Below are 15,895 nucleotides of genomic sequence, written 5' to 3'. Positions count from 1 at the left end.
AACAATAAATACTACCTAATTTGTTTGAGGTAGACATATATAAATTATACAAAGTGTCCTTCTCCATGTCGATAAGTATTTAAAAGTGCTTGTGTCCATGTCGGATTGGTATGGAATTTCCACGTTATAAGTAGAACACATATGGTAAATAGATGAAAAGTTGGAACGTGATTGATATTAGAAGTTTGTTCAAATTCATAATTATTTCCAACTTTACCACTTTTTAGTTGAATTTGAAGTTCTCGATATTGGTAGAGTAGGAATTTATACGCAATGTATGTGGAGTTCAAATTGAAAAAGAATTCCATCATTAGGTAATTTATAAGTAGATCCTTAAATTATAGATAGATAAATATAGATATAGATAGATATAAGAGAAAAGATATGAAATTATAAGTTGACACTTGACATTTGTTTTAGAGTTTTGTAAGAATTGAGTTTGCAATTTATTTTTTGAAACTCTTAAGAATGTGTATCTTTTATATGTTTTGGAAATGAAAAGTATTTTTTTAAAAAATATTTCTAATTAAAATCTTAAATCCTAAGAAAAATCTAAAACTTTGAACTAATTTTTGAGTTTTCAAGAAAATTCAAAAATTGAGATAAGAAATCTTCAAAAAAAAATCAAAAGGAATTTTTTTTTCTAATAATTCAAAATAAGTTCGCAACCAATATTTGAAAAGTGGTGAAATAAAAATACTATTTATTTAAAATTCGAAAGATAAGTACCACCTAAATTCTAACAAAGGAGTGGTCCATGCGTGAGGCTTACATGTAATAATAAATCTTCATGCCCGAAAGTAATTACACTAATAGGTTTCTTAAAGGTGTAGTATTATGTCCTAAAACTAACAGGATTATAAGGTTAATATCTAGAATTTCGGTTATGTCCTTTTATTATGAGTTATTATGCTTAATATTATAAGGTTATTTTTGTATACCGACATTGCATTCATGCTTTTATAATAATATAGATAGATGAATTATTTGTTCTTAGTGGCTTTTTATTTACCAGAATTTTCATCTTAAAAATTTGTATTATAGGCTGAAATGGAAAAAATTGAAACACAACAAAGTGAAGATGGTAGCAGTTTTGTTAATCATTTGCAGCTGTTATGGGAGCTGAACATCCGGGACGTCTTAGATTGTATGGACGAGGGGTTACAAGAACTTCTTTGAAAGGAAAAATGGGATATTTTGAATCCTCTTCAAATGCTACAAATGATCTGGTGCAACAAATGGAAGAAAGGATGACAAGAATGTTCGAGGAACAGAAGGAACAATTTGAGAAACAGAAGGAACAAAAGAGAATGATGCGACAAGAAATTTTAGGAGATATCTTTGTACAGCTTCAGCGTTCAGGATTGCAAATTGATCCTAATATTTTAGCAAACTTGTGTGCTCGTTCATCAGGAGAAGCTTCGTCCGCACAACAAGTAGCTATTCAACCAATCAACAGGTCATCTTTTGGCAGCAACAATCAAGGTTCGAATTCTTTTCGAGATTAGTTATAGATTGGTTGTGTGCGAAATCTGTATTTCTCAAAAACAGAGACTGATTTCTCAGATGCAGAGACTGCTTTCTCAGAAACAGAGACTGATCTCTATTTTCCTCTTTGTTGTGTGCGCAATATGTATCTCTCAAAAATAGAGACTGATCTCTCTTTTCCTTTTTGTTGTGTGCGCAATCTGTGTCTCTAAAAAATAAAGACTAATCTATGTTGCATACTCTTTTGTTGTGTGCGCCATCTGTGTCTCTCAAACTACTATCCTTTGCTACTTCAAATTAATTGATCTACTAGTGTTTCATTGTGCTACTGAAATTTTAAAACAAATAAGCAAGACGACCATATGGCAGTGGCTGAAGCCGAGGTTTTAAAACAGAATACTAGTTCTTAGTCGTTCTGATGGTTTAGCAGTCTTTTTTCAGACTTCTGTGGCGTATTTTAGGAATTTTAGTAACTCAGTTTGATTAAACAATTCTGCTTCGTTGATAAGTAATTTGCTCTTTTTCTTACCTGTGATTCAGTCTTAATCTTAGTGATTGTCTCTGATAATGATGTTAATAAATTGATTTCCATACTAGTATATCATCGGCGGAACTGATTATTGGCATTGTCTTTTTGCCCTCTGCTTTTAAGTTTCATCTCTTGCTTGCAATGGAATGCCTTCATTAATCTTTCTATTTGTGTTGGCTTCGTGTGCTGTTCACTCTTAGGCTAGGAGAAGAAATTGTGCCTTGCCTTGCACTCTGAGTCAATATGTGTCGAAGTTGTTGGATCGAGCTGCTTCTATCTTAGAGAAAAGTTATGACGACCTCGTTTGTGGTTTGTCGGGTTCAAGGTCAATATTTGACACAATTGGGACCATTCGTTTGACTTGTATCTTTTTTTCTGACACAGTTTTAGTTTGTCCTTATGCTGTCCTTTTCTGACCATACTCTCTTTCACATTTCTAAGTAAAAAGCTAAGTATCTACGCTCTAATAGAGAATGTAAAGTAGCATTGGCAGGCATGATTTTGCAACCAGTGTTATGGGTTGGTGGCCCAAACACACCAGTTTGAGGGTGAGGAGCCAGTACTTGTTGAAATAAGTCTCAAGATCCAACACTGATGCGTGCACTGCCCTCCTTTATCTTATATTTTGCATACTTGGACTTCTTTTGGTGTAACATTTTGAGGGTGACTTTTTTTTTTGGTGTAACATTTTGCATACTTGGACTTCTGGTTCTTTTTTGTAGCTTGATTTTCTGAAGTGGCAATGCCAATTTCATCTTTTGTTTTGTCTTCTAAGTACTTATATTATTTTATTGGTGTTAATATATAGTGCAATAATAATGATATTGAGAAGGCAATATTTTTCTTTTTCCTACCCTCTAACTATTTTTGTTCTTGTTGAATTTACAGGTGAACCAAATGATCAAGGTGGAGATGAAAGCAGTGAAGACCTTACCTAAAAGTATTGATTGAAGAATCTTCAGACAATCTAGGAATGCTTTTATTTTTGAACTATTTTGCAAACTTATGTATTCCAAGGGTTATTAAACACTTTTATCGTATATTTTACTTTTATAAATGGATAATCGTAGTTGTATATTTTGAATTATGATTCAGTTTATGAATATATTTTTATTTCATCCGTTATATATTAATTTCAGTGTATTATACATTTATCTTGTTGCGGTACCGTTAATAGCTTCCAACAGCAGTCACAGTAGCTCAGTATAACCATTGCATCAGCTTGTAATAACCGTTCCAACAGGTAAAACAAAAAAATATATAAAATGTTGTAATTTCTATGGCAACGGTTCTCAGTCGTCGCAATACACAAATAGCGGCGGTTCAAAACCGTTGCCATAACTCACTATTAATCGTTGGATTTGATCATGATAAAACCGTTGTAGTAGATGTGCCTATGGCAACGGTTATGAAACCGTTGCTTGAAGCCCTTGCAATAGACCAATAGCGATACAAGATCCCGCAACAGACGCTAAACCGTGGCACTAGCTTTATCGCGGCGGATTTTTTCTCTATGGCAACGGAACGTGTGGCGTTGCCTTAGGCTTATTTTCTAGTAGTGGTTCATATATGATCACAAGCATGATTCGGTAACCTCTTTTTTCTTCTTTTTGTTCTTAGCACAATCTCTAAACAAATTCATTTAAAGTTAGCACACTAAAATTTTAACAAAGTAGAAAATATTTTTAAAAAGGTACAACAAATTTATCTACTTTCTTTCTATTTAGTTTAAAAAAAGTTTATTAACCCTAAGATATTTAAATACTTTGTTATTACTAAGAAGTTGTTACTTGCGGAAAAAAGAGAATTAAAAAGATTTCTGAATACTAAACCAATAATAGTGAAAAAAGAGCTATACACCAAAGTACAAAATTTAGTATGAAACAATTAAGCATTAATAATTAAATTAAACTAACAGATTATAAATGATTTCAGTGAATATACTTGCATATTTTATCAACATTTATGAAAGAAAGAAACAAAATTCAGTTTGTAAGTAGGTTTAGTTTTTTTTTAAAGCTGATTAAATTATGGAATAGTTTTATTGTATTCAACAGTGGCGAAGCCACATGATCACTGACCACAATGGTTTAAGTGTGGGTGTTAATGATAGGCTATAGTTGCATATTTTAGTCGCTTATTACACTCGAATTTACTGCACTTTAATTGAGTTTGCGCTTTAATCGCTAGTGTTTTGAACTAATTGTGTGTTTTATGCCTTGTAGGTGTGATTCCGAGCTATATAGATGTTATGGAATGAATTTAAGTGATTTGAAGCTTTGAAGTCTGAGTAAAAGCTCAAGGAATTAAGCCGGGATCGTGTTCGGGGGTCAAATTTGATAATTAAGTACGAACGAAGACTTGAGGAGGCATATTGCGCACTGTCTAGTAAAATAGACATAACTTTTTGCTCAGAACTCCATTTGGGCTCCACAATATATGGTTGGAAAGCTAACTCAAAGGGCTACAACTTTTATCTTTTATATTTTTCCAAATTCCAAATGTAACAGGGTGAAAAACCGCGGTTCCACCGCGATCGCGGCAGAACCGCGGCAGAGTGTACTCGCGGACAACTGAAGAATCAGAGAGTATGTTTGGCCGCGGTTTGACCGCGACCGCGGCAGGAAGCGAAAATTTCAGGGACTAAAGTGCAAAACATGGGATTTTAAGTCCTAAACCCTATATTAAACAAAGGAGGCCGGCCAAGAACAAAGGGGGGACATATTTTGGACATAGATTCGACCTAAGGAGGCAAGAACACATTGGGAGCAAGGTGGAGAATTCTTCTACGAGTTTTTCCTTCCTCTTCCTATTTTTCATTGTTGGTTATGACTTTTAGTATTGTAGTTTTACATACTATTATGAATAGCTAATTTGTTATCTAGAGTTTTGATAGAACCTTTTGTAGGATAAATTCTTGTTATGTTTTTATATAATTGAGCCATAGCTTTTCTCTATTTGTTCAACTACATTTACATTGTGGTTGGTTGAAGAGCTCTCAATTAGCTGTGCCTTTTTGGTATGCATAACTCGGGAGAGAGTGCATATTTAGGTAATTGTTAAACAACACCACTTCTAAAGTATATGAGGGATCAATAACCGAGGGTTTAAAGGCGGGATTAGGGATAACGAAGCCTTGGGTGCGATCTGAAGTGAGCTGTGTTAAAAGCCAGCTAGCGTAGCTCGGAAGAGTGCGTCTAGTAAATTGTCGTAATTACTCGGGAGAGATTTACGGTAATAAGAGTACTCATGATCGGTAGAGAATACTTAGGTGAAATTATAGAAGACATAGCGGGAAGGATTCCGACAATTGGGGAAATCATAACTCTAGATCTCCTTAATCTTTTCTATAACCCTCAGTATCGTTAGTTGTTAATTTACTATTTTAATTTATTAGTTAATTGGTTAAACACAAGAATCTTAATATCTATAAGTTAGGAATTGTTCAAGCTTGTCTCCTTGGTGATAGTGAACAACTGTAGCTAAACCTTAGTTCTCTATGGGATTCGACTCCGGACTTGTAAACCGGATTATATTTGCAGCGACCGCTTAGTCCTTTTTATAAGGCATAGTTGGGCGAGATCAAATTTTGGCGCCGTTGCCGGGGAACTAACGGTGTAGTTGTAGGTGTACATATTGCTAGGTTTCAAGTTTGAACTTTTATTTTATTATTCGATTTGTTTAATTTTTTTATTTTAGTTTTATTTGTTTATTTGAGAAACATGACATCATGGAATTATGAGAATTTTGTTGTTGGTAATTCTACTTTTGATCCTCCTTATGCATATTGTGAAGGAAACCACCCAGGGCAAAATTATCAAAATATTCCTGAGAGCGAGTTTTGTGCACCAACTCAATCTTATGTGTGGAATGTGTGTGATATGTGTGGTGGTCAAGATGACTTTCACGGTTGTGCTTATATTTCTTACCTTCCCCCAACCCCTTACTTTGATGGTTCTTCTTTTTCTGGTGAAGTTAATAGGAACAAAGAACCTAGGGAAGCTGACCTAAAGAAGCTCGAAGATATGTTAAAGTGCATTTTGGAACAACAGAGTAAATTACTACTGCGGATAGAAAGGCAGGAAGAAACTATTCACAACTTGAAAGTTTGCATGAGTCAACTGGTTGAAGTTCTTAATGCTCAACAAGCCAATATTGTGAATAGTATCCAAGAAGAGCGTGAATTAGATACAAAAATTGATGAGCTAGAGGAGGAGGCTAGAGTAGAACACCAACAATCAATCACACTAGATTTTGAGGATGTCGATGTTGTAGAAGAGATACTAGAGTCAACCAAGGATATTGAGGATACATATTTAGTTGACTCTATTGTCATTAGTGTTGAGAATGTAGATAGTCCCAATGTTCATGTAGTTGAGTGCATTGGTCCTCACTCCAAGCATTTTTCCACATTGTGTTTAGATGATGATATGGAAATAGAGTCGTCCGAGCCATTTGAGGAGTCGAGGAATGAGGAACAAAGTGCTTACATTCTGGAATTCTTCTTGCCAGAAAATCGGGATTACAGACCTCATCTAAAGGCCAAGAAGTGCAGAATACTACATTATTTTATTGGGCTAGCCAGATTCGTTCCACCACCCCAGGAGCATGATCATAGAGCAGAATCAAAACTTGGGGTCCGATTCATAAGTTCAAAGTGGAGGCAGAAAGTGATTCACGTCGTGCCGCGACGTTAAATCAAGCGCTTGTTGGGAGGCAACCCAGCTTTATTGCTTTTTTTTTAATTGTATTATTGTTGTAGTGTCAATTTTTTTTATTTTATAGGAGCATGGAAAGCAAAGGTATTGGAAGGATGCATCAGCAAACCAAATGGTTGGAACTAAGTGTGAGGTACCCACACGAAGGACCAAGCTCGGGAGAAGTCTGAGTACCCCATGAACTGCTAGTGCTTCGGCCTTTGGCCTACCAGGGAGTTTCTTTTACCCTCTTGTATGTATGGGTGTGCATTGGGGACAATGCACAATTTTAAGTGTGGGGTGAGGAGATTGTCTGGGTGATTTTTCATGCTACTTTAGCTGTGTGTTTTTTTTTAAAAAGATTGGACTTTTCCTGATGACGGATCTTCTAGACAGTTTTCTTGAGGGAAGTAAGTCTAAAGAAAATACCGAAAAGATTTTTTGTTTTGTTAGGTAGTGTAGTAATTACCCCTTGGTTTTTCTTTAAACCACGGTTCTTTTCCAAGGGTTTTATTTGAACCGGGTGTAGTTAGTTTTTTTTTGGAATAGGAGCCATTGTGTTTTGTTTTGAAATGAAGCAATATCTCTTGACTTTGTTATGCCTTGAGAATAGTGAGTACTTTGGCTGTGACGCTTAGGCTCAGTTTTTGACTCTTGTATAAGTACCTTAAATTGTATGATCTTAAATTTGCTTAACTGCTCTGACTAGAGTGTCTTGATGAATCCAATCCTGAGTGAGTTATGTGCCATGTGTGTGTGAGGTTTGGTGTTATTCTGTGCATTGCATTTGATGCCTAGAACTTGCCCCGTGTGTTTGCAAAGCAAAATAGTAGTTTTATTCAGTCTAGGAAGTGATATAGGCATTTCTTTGTTGAGCCAGATATGCATATTTTACCCGCCTAATTATTATATATCGTAGTTAACCCCTTTGAGCCTGTAATCCTGTTTCTTTGGCAACCACATTACAAGCCTTACCCGTTTGTTTGAATTAACCATCTATTAGAACCTTTTCACCTCTCATGAGCACTTGAATTGTTATGAACTTTGTAAAAGTTAAAGTGTGGGGTGGTTGGTTTGGCTTTTGAGTGGAACTAATTGAATAAGGAGAAAGGTGCACTGTTTTGAAAAAGGAAGAGCCACTTGAATTGAAAAAATATATAGTTGGATTGTTGTGAAAAAAAAAAATCCTTGATAAGTGGTGGCTCTTGATGTAAGTGTGCTTAAAGAAGAATGGGGTAATATACATTGATGTGAAGGTGGAGTTTTGGTTTGACATAAGTATGGGGTTTGAATGTTAAAGTATATGTATTAAAGTGCTTAGGGAGGTGTAGTCACTCTTATATCTAAATGTATCCTACCCGTCCCGTAGCCTACATTACAACCAAATAAAGTCCTAATTGATCCAAGATTGAATGAGCTCTATTAGTGGAGTAGTACACTACGGGCAAGCTTATGGTGCATCTTTTGTGGCATATGAATGTTATTTCTGAGAGTGAGTGGATTCTTTCTATCTTGAGTTCCTAAGTGTTCTTAAATTTTATTGTGTGGAACTACTCTCTTTTGTTGTGTGAGGGCACTTGATTCATGAAGGAAAGGTAATGTCAGTCACTTCTATATTAGAGTAAGTGGGTGAGTTGTGAATAACGTGTGGTACTTGTGAGCCAAATCTTGAGGTGAAGATGTTACGCTTTTGTGCTTAGTCTATTTTTAAATACTCTTGGTGTGATGAGTTAGGAGAATTGTTTAAAAAGGTCGTGTCTATAAAAAAGTGTAGTTTGATTGCTCGAGGACGAGAAATGGTTTAAGTGTGGGGTGTTGTGATAGGCTATAATATGTGCATATTTTAGTCGCTTATTACACTCGAATTTACTGCACTTTAATTGAGTTTGCGCTTTAATCGCTAGTGTTTTGCACTAATTGTGTGTTTTATGCCTTGTAGGTGTGATTTCGAGCTATATAGATGTTATGGAATGAATTTAAGTGATTTGAAGCTTTGAAGTCTGAGTAAAAGCTCAAGGAATTAAGCCGGGATCGTGTTCGGGGGTCAAATTTGATAATTAAGTACGAACGAAGACTTGAGGAGGCATATTGCGCACTGTCTAGTAAAATAGACATAACTTTTTGCTCAGAACTCCATTTGGGCTCCACAATATATGGTTGGAAAGCTAACTCAAAGGGCTACAACTTTCATGTTTTACGTTTTTCCAAATTCCAAACGGAACAGGGTAAAAAACCGCGGTTCCACCGCGACCGCGGCAGAACCGCGGCAGAGTGTACTCGCGGACAACTGAAGAATCAGAGAGTATGTTTGGCCGCGGTTTGACCGCGACCGCGGCAGGAAGCGAAAATTTCAGGGACTAAAGTGCAAAACATGGGATTTTAAGTCCTAAGCCCTATATTAAACAAATGAGGCCGGCCAAGAACAAAGGGGGGACATATTTTGGACATAGATTCGACCTAAGGAGGCAAGAACACATTGGGAGCAAGGCGGAGAATTCTTCTACGAGTTTTTCCTTCCTCTTCGTATTTTTCATTGTTGGTTATGACTTTTAGTATTGTAGTTTTACATACTATTATGAATAGCTAATTTGTTATCTAGAGTTTTGATAGAACCTTTTGTAGGATAAATTCTTGTTATGTTTTTATATAATTGAGCCATAGCTTTTCTCTATTTGTTCAACTACATTTACATTGTGGTTGGTTGAAGAGCTCTCAATTAGCTGTGCCTTTTTGGTATGCATAACTCGGGAGAGAGTGCATATTTAGGTAATTGTTAAACAACACCACTCCCAAAGTATATGAGGGATCAATAACCGAGGGTTTAAAGGCGGGATTAGGGATAACGAAGCCTTGGGTGCGATCTGAAGTGAGCTGTGTTAAAAGCCAGCTAGCGTAGCTCGGGAGAGGGCGTCTAGTAAATTGTCGTAATTACTCGGGAGAGATTTACGGTAATAAGAGTGCTCATGATCGGTAGAGAATACTTAGGCGAAATTATAGAAGACATAGCGGGAAGGATTCCGACAATTGGGGAAATCATAACTCTAGATCTCCTTAATCTTTTCTATAACCCTCAGTATCGTTAGTTGTTAATTTACTATTTTAATTTATTAATTAATTGGTTAAACACAAGAATCTTAATATCTATAAGTTAGGAATTGTTCAAGCTTGTCTCCTTGGTGATAGTGAACAACTGTAGCTAAACCTTAGTTCTCTGTGGGATTCGACTCCGGACTTGTAAACCGGATTATATTTGCAGCGACAGCTTAGTCCTTTTTATAAGGCATAGTTGGGCAAGATCAGCCCCTGTGTAGACTGCCTACATCACATTTTCTTCGGATGCGACCCTTTCACGTACCCTACGTGAACACAAAATATTTTGTGTATCAGACTATATTTTATACTTATACTTTATGGATGTCCTACTACGATCACTCTTAACTATATTATAAGTATATAATTAATATTCGGGATTATAATACGACAAAAGGAGTTGGAGACAAGTGTGAGGACTGAGGAACAAATGCTTTTTAAATGGGATTATGAAGGGAGCCCATAATTTGCTGTAATTGTGGTTACTATAGCTGTAGACATCTTAATTAATTTCATCACAATTTAACAACTACAGCTGCGGATTTGAGATATTCCCAAAAACAGACAAACATTACATGACTTGATTTTTTGTGGAAAGGTTTTGTTATCTTGTACTATATGGTCTTATGTAGGTAGGTCCAATGAATAAGGAAAACTATGGCTACGCCATGGTACCCCTGAAATAGAAATAAAAGTACACGTGGCTAAATGTTAATCTAATGTGACAACTGTCTAGATTTACCATTAGTGGTATGATAGAAACTTGGCGAGTTCGACCTTAGATACTTATAAGGATATATAATAATACTAGTCTCATGGTACGCGTGATGTGCGTGTCTTTCATTTTGCTGTGTAAATTTTTTTTAGTTATAGAATAAAATTTTAAGCTTATAATATTTTTATTAGGCATCCTAACTAACAGCATAGTAAGAGGTGACACTAATTGTCAATCTAACTTTAGTTATGATGTCATAGAATACAACAATACAAAGATAACTAAAATAATGTATCAAGTTTAATAAGTTTTCTTCACAAAGTTACTATTTATGTATGTGTTTTTAAAGGGTCGACATTTGATTGATTTTAGCATACTCCTTGTACACAGATTATTTTATACTACCATTTGTTTAAATTAACGAAATTAACAGAGATATTTTCTTATTGTATTCAATTGATGCAAAGCAGATTTGATTTCTCACGGTAAATATCTCTTATTTTACCTTCATTCATGAAGGTCCATTAGAAGTGCCTTTCTTTTTCTACTTAATTATTTGACATCGAAAAATCTATCATATTATAGTGTCGACAAGAGTAAAACAACAAAAACAATGGCATGAAAACCCATACTGAATTCCTGGTGATGCTTTCGGTAGAGAATTACTTGAATACGTGAACATCAAATTTACAAAAGATAAAATAAGATATCAGACATAAAATTGTTAGTATATAAAATTTTTTTGCTCAAAGAAAGAGAACTCAAAGAGCAACAAAGCTTGAAACCAATTTTCTGTTATGTATGCAATGATCCAAACAACATATGCAAAATTCGACAATAAGTCAATTTTAATTTAAAATGATGATCCTACATGAGAATAGTAAACAAAAATCACAATTGACAATTGGTGCAATTGTTTAGCAAGAATGCACGAAACTTTATTGTTATATAAGTTCAAGAACATACTACATGTTAGAAAATTTACCTCAAATCATAAATAAATTATCTGTTATAAATAGAATTCTATTTATGGTGAATGTCCATATTTAGAGAGATTCTAGGGTTTATTACTTGGTGGCTAAGTCAACCTCTCCCTATAAATAGAGGGTTCTATTCCATTGTAATTCATCCCAAAATTCAATAAGAATTTCCTCTCTCTCTTTCTCTGCAATATTGTTCTTCTTCTTTTATTATTTTATAACACGTAATCAGCACGAGACTCTACCGTCTCAAGAAGATTAAGCAAATATGGATATCCCACAAAACAAACTTGGATCAAAGTTCAATTGTAAAAATATTTGTTTAATTGATTCATGTACGGCACATACAATATTCAAAGAGAAGAAATATTTTTCTCATTTAAGTATGTGTAAGGCAGATGTTACTACAATTTTTTGTAGTAGTAATTTAATTGAAGGCTCTGGAAGAGCTACTATAACTCTGCCTAAGGGAACAATACTTATCATAGAGAATGCAATGTACTCCTCCAAGTCCAAGAGGAACTTGTTGAGTTTTAAAGATATTCGTCGAAATGGATATCATAGAGACAATAGATGAGAATAATCTTGAATATCTCATCATTACCAAGAATGTCTCTGGCCAAAAGAGGGTTATTGAGAAGTTCCCATCTTTATCTTGTGGCCTGTATTGGACAAGAATTAGTGCAATTGAGGCACATTCTACCGTAAACCAAAAGGTTACTGATTCCAATACTTTTGTACTTTGGCATGATCGATTGGGACATCCTGAATCAATTATGATGAGACGAATTATAGAGAACTCAAATGGGCATTCATTAAAGAATTTAAAGATTCTTTTAGATAATGAATTTTCTTGCACTTCTTGTTATCAAGGCAAGTTAATTATTAGACCATCACCAACAAAGGTTGGAATTGAGTCCCCTGCGTTTTTGAAACGTATACAAGGGGACATTTGTGGACCTATTCACCCACCTAGTGGATCGTTTAGATATTTTATGGTCTTAAGAGACGCATCTTCTAGATGGTCCCATGTGTGCCTATTGTCATCTCGCAACCTCGCGTTTGCAAAATTAATGGCACAAATAATTCGATTACGGGCACAATTTCCCGATAATTCAATTAAGTCTATTAGACTTGATAATGCTGTTGAGTTTTCATCCCAAGCATTTAATGATTATTGCTTATCAATTGGAATAAAAGTGGAACATCATGTAGCTCATGTTCACACTCAAAATGGTCTTGCAGAGTCTTTAATTAAACGTCTGCAATTGATAGCAAGACCGTTACTCATGAAAACGAGGCTGCCCACTTCTGTTTGGGGTCACGCCATTTTGCATGCAGCAATGCTAGTTCGTCTCAGACCGACAAATTATCATAAATATTCCCTGTTGCAATTAGTTTTTGGTCATGAACCTAATATATCCCATTTAAGAATTTTTGGATGCGCAGTATATGTGCCTGTAGCACCGCCATATCGCACCAAAATGGGTCCCCAAAGAAGGTTAGGAATATATGTTGGGTTTGAATCGCCCTCCATTATTCGCTACCTCGAAACATTAACGGGAGATTTGTTTACTGCACGATTTGCAGACTGTCGATTCGATGACACACTTTTCCCAAAATTAGGGGGAGAAAATTGTAAAATCAAACGGGAAATTTTGTGGAAAAATTCATCATTATCTCATCTTGATCCACGTGCCTCTATTTATGAAAAAGAGGTGCAAAAGATTATTCATTTGCAGAGAATAGCAAATCAAATGCGAGATGCATATACGGATATGAAAAGGATAACAAAATCACATATCCCTGCAGAGAATGTTCCAATCCGTATTGATGTCCCTATTGGACAATCTTCTAGTGTCATAGCTAATGAGTCAAAAGCACGCCTAAAACTTGGCAGACCATTAGGTTCCAAAGATTGAAATCCTAGAAAAAGAAAAACAAATGATCAAAATGACACTACGAAAGAATCTCATGAAGAAATCCACGATTTAATAAATTCTGAGATTCATGAGGAATCCACTGAGCCCGAGGCTCAAGAAAATAAGGAACTATCAATAAATCCAATCGATATTGAGACAAATTTGAATCGAGTGGATATGATAGTGGATTATTTCTTTGCATATAATGTTGCATCTAGCATTATGCAAGAAAGTGAGAATCTTGAACCTCAATCTGTTGGAGAATGTCGACAAAGACTTGATTGGCCAAAATGGCAAGAAGCAATCCAATCAGAGTTGAATTCGCTTGCAAAACGTGAAGTTTTTGGGCCTGTAGTCCAAACACCTAATGGTGTTAAGCCTGTTGGCTATAAATGGGTCTTTGTACGCAAGAGAAATGAGAAAAACGAGGTACAAAGATATAAGGCACGCCTTGTTGCACAAGGATTTTCACAAAGGCCTGGTGTCGATTATGAAGAGACATATTCACCCGTTATGGATGCTATAACTTTCCGTTATCTCATTAGTTTTGCTGTCCATGAAAATCTTGACATGCATTTAATGGATGTGGTTACCGCCTACCTTTATGGCTCACATGATAATGAGATATACATGAAAATTCCCGATGGATTTAAAATACCAAACGCACATAATTCAAAGTCACGGAAAATGTTTTCAATCAAATTGCAAAGATCTTTGTATGGTCTAAAGCAATCAGGATGAATCTGGTATAATCGTCTTAGTGAGTATTTATTAAAGGAAGGCTATATAAATGATGCCATTTGCCCATGTGTTTTTCTAAAGAAAACAACATCGGAATTTGTTGTACTTGCCATATATGTTGATGACATAAACCTTATTGGAACTCCTATAGAACTCCAAAAGGCAATTGATTATTTAAAGAGGGAATTCGAGATGAAAGATCTCGGAAAGACAAAATTATGTCTTGGTTTGCAAATTGAACATTTGGCAAACGGAATTTTTGTTCATCAATCTGCCTACATAGAAAAGGTATTGAAACAGTTTTACATGGATGGAGCACATCCATTAAGTACTCCGATGGTTGTTCGATCACTTGATGTGAATAAGGACCCATTCCGACCTCAAGAAGAGAATGAAAAGCTACTTGGTCCTGAAGTACCATATCTTAGTGCAATCGGTGCATTAATGTATCTTGCCAATACTACAAGGCCTGACATAACCTTTTCAGTTAATGTCTTAGCAAGATATAGCTCTGCTCCCACAAGGAGACATTGGAATGGAATCAAACACATATTGCGGTATCTAAAAGAAACTACTGATATGGGCCTATTTTATGGCAATAATTGCAGTCCTGATCTTGTTGGTTATGCCGATGCTGGGTATTTATCTGACCCACACAAGGCTCGGTCTCAAACAGGTTATGTGTTTACCTGTGGAGGCACTGCCATATCTTAGCGATCGACTAAGCAATCAATTGTGGCTACTTCATCTAATCATGCTGAGATAATTGCTATTCATGAAGCAAGTCGAGAATGTGTGTGGTTGAGGTCTATAATACATCTTATTCGAGACAAATGTGGTGTGAAACATGACAAACTACCCACGATTTTGTATGAAGATAATGCAGCATGCATAGCTCAATTGAAGGGAGGATTCATAAAAGGAGATAGGACAAAGCACATTTCACCAAAGTTATTTTTCACACATGATCTTCAAAAGAATGGTGATATCAATGTGCAACAAATTCGTTCAAGTGATAATATGGCTGATTTGTTCACAAAATCTTTACCAACGTCAACCTTCAAGAAGCTAGTGTACAAGATCGGGATGCGAAGGCTCAAGGATGTGAATTGATGCTCTCATCAGGGGGAGTTAATGCGCGTTGCACTCTTTTTTCCTTACAAGGTTTTGTCCCACTGGGTTTTCCTTGCAAGGTTTTTAACGAGGCAATCAAAAGGCGTATTGTTAGATATGTGTATTCTTTTTCCTTTTCTAGAACTTTTTTCCCACTGGGTTTTATTTTAGTTAAGATTTTAACGAGGCACATTATCTGTTGTATATACATTAAAGGGGGAGTGTTATAAATAGAATTGTATTTATGGTGAATGTCCATATTTAGAGAGATTCTAGGGTTTATTACTTGGTGGCTAAGTCACTCTCTCCCTATAAATAGAGGGTTCTATTCCATTGTAATTCATCCCAAAATTCAATAAGAATTCCCTCTCTCTCTTTCTCTGCAATATTACTCTTGTTCTTTTATTATTTTATAACACATTCTTTTTTTTTATGTTTGATTTTATGAGATAAAAATATGTGATGAAGCGTATCTCACCTAATACTTCTTTATAAATAATATTCATGGTGCATATTTCTTTCATCCATTTAAGATGCTTTTTTATTATCAGGACTCTTGTTGTCAAAACTCCCTAGCTAGAAAAGAAATCAAGAAATTTAATATAATTTTACTCTACATA

The 15,895-nt window shown here is 35.4% G+C and overlaps 1 protein-coding gene across 1 annotated transcript; it reads left to right on the top strand.

Moving 5' to 3' along the window:
* On the top strand, nt 1,051–3,065 carry LOC109226349. Its single transcript, XM_019391135.1, has 2 exons — nt 1,051–1,485; nt 2,906–3,065. Exons 1-2 carry the CDS (start codon nt 1,116–1,118, stop codon nt 2,953–2,955), a joined length of 420 nt encoding a protein of 139 aa, XP_019246680.1. The 5' UTR covers nt 1,051–1,115; the 3' UTR covers nt 2,956–3,065.

Source organism: Nicotiana attenuata, chromosome 5, assembly GCF_001879085.1.
Source record: "Nicotiana attenuata strain UT chromosome 5, NIATTr2, whole genome shotgun sequence".
In the NCBI taxonomy this organism is placed as follows: domain Eukaryota; kingdom Viridiplantae; phylum Streptophyta; class Magnoliopsida; order Solanales; family Solanaceae; genus Nicotiana; species Nicotiana attenuata.
Note: the sequence above shows the minus strand (reverse complement) of the source record. Positions and strands in the feature narration are given on the sequence as shown.

Excerpts from the sequence above, each read along its gene's own strand:
- LOC109226349 (XM_019391135.1), top strand. The coding sequence starts at position 1,116 with ATGGGAGCTGAACATCCGGGACGTCTTAGATTGTATGGACGAGGGGTT. Across the intron at positions 1,486-2,905 it reads TTTTGGCAGCAACAATCAAG|GTGAACCAAATGATCAAGGT; the intron begins GTTCGAATTCTT and ends TTGAATTTACAG.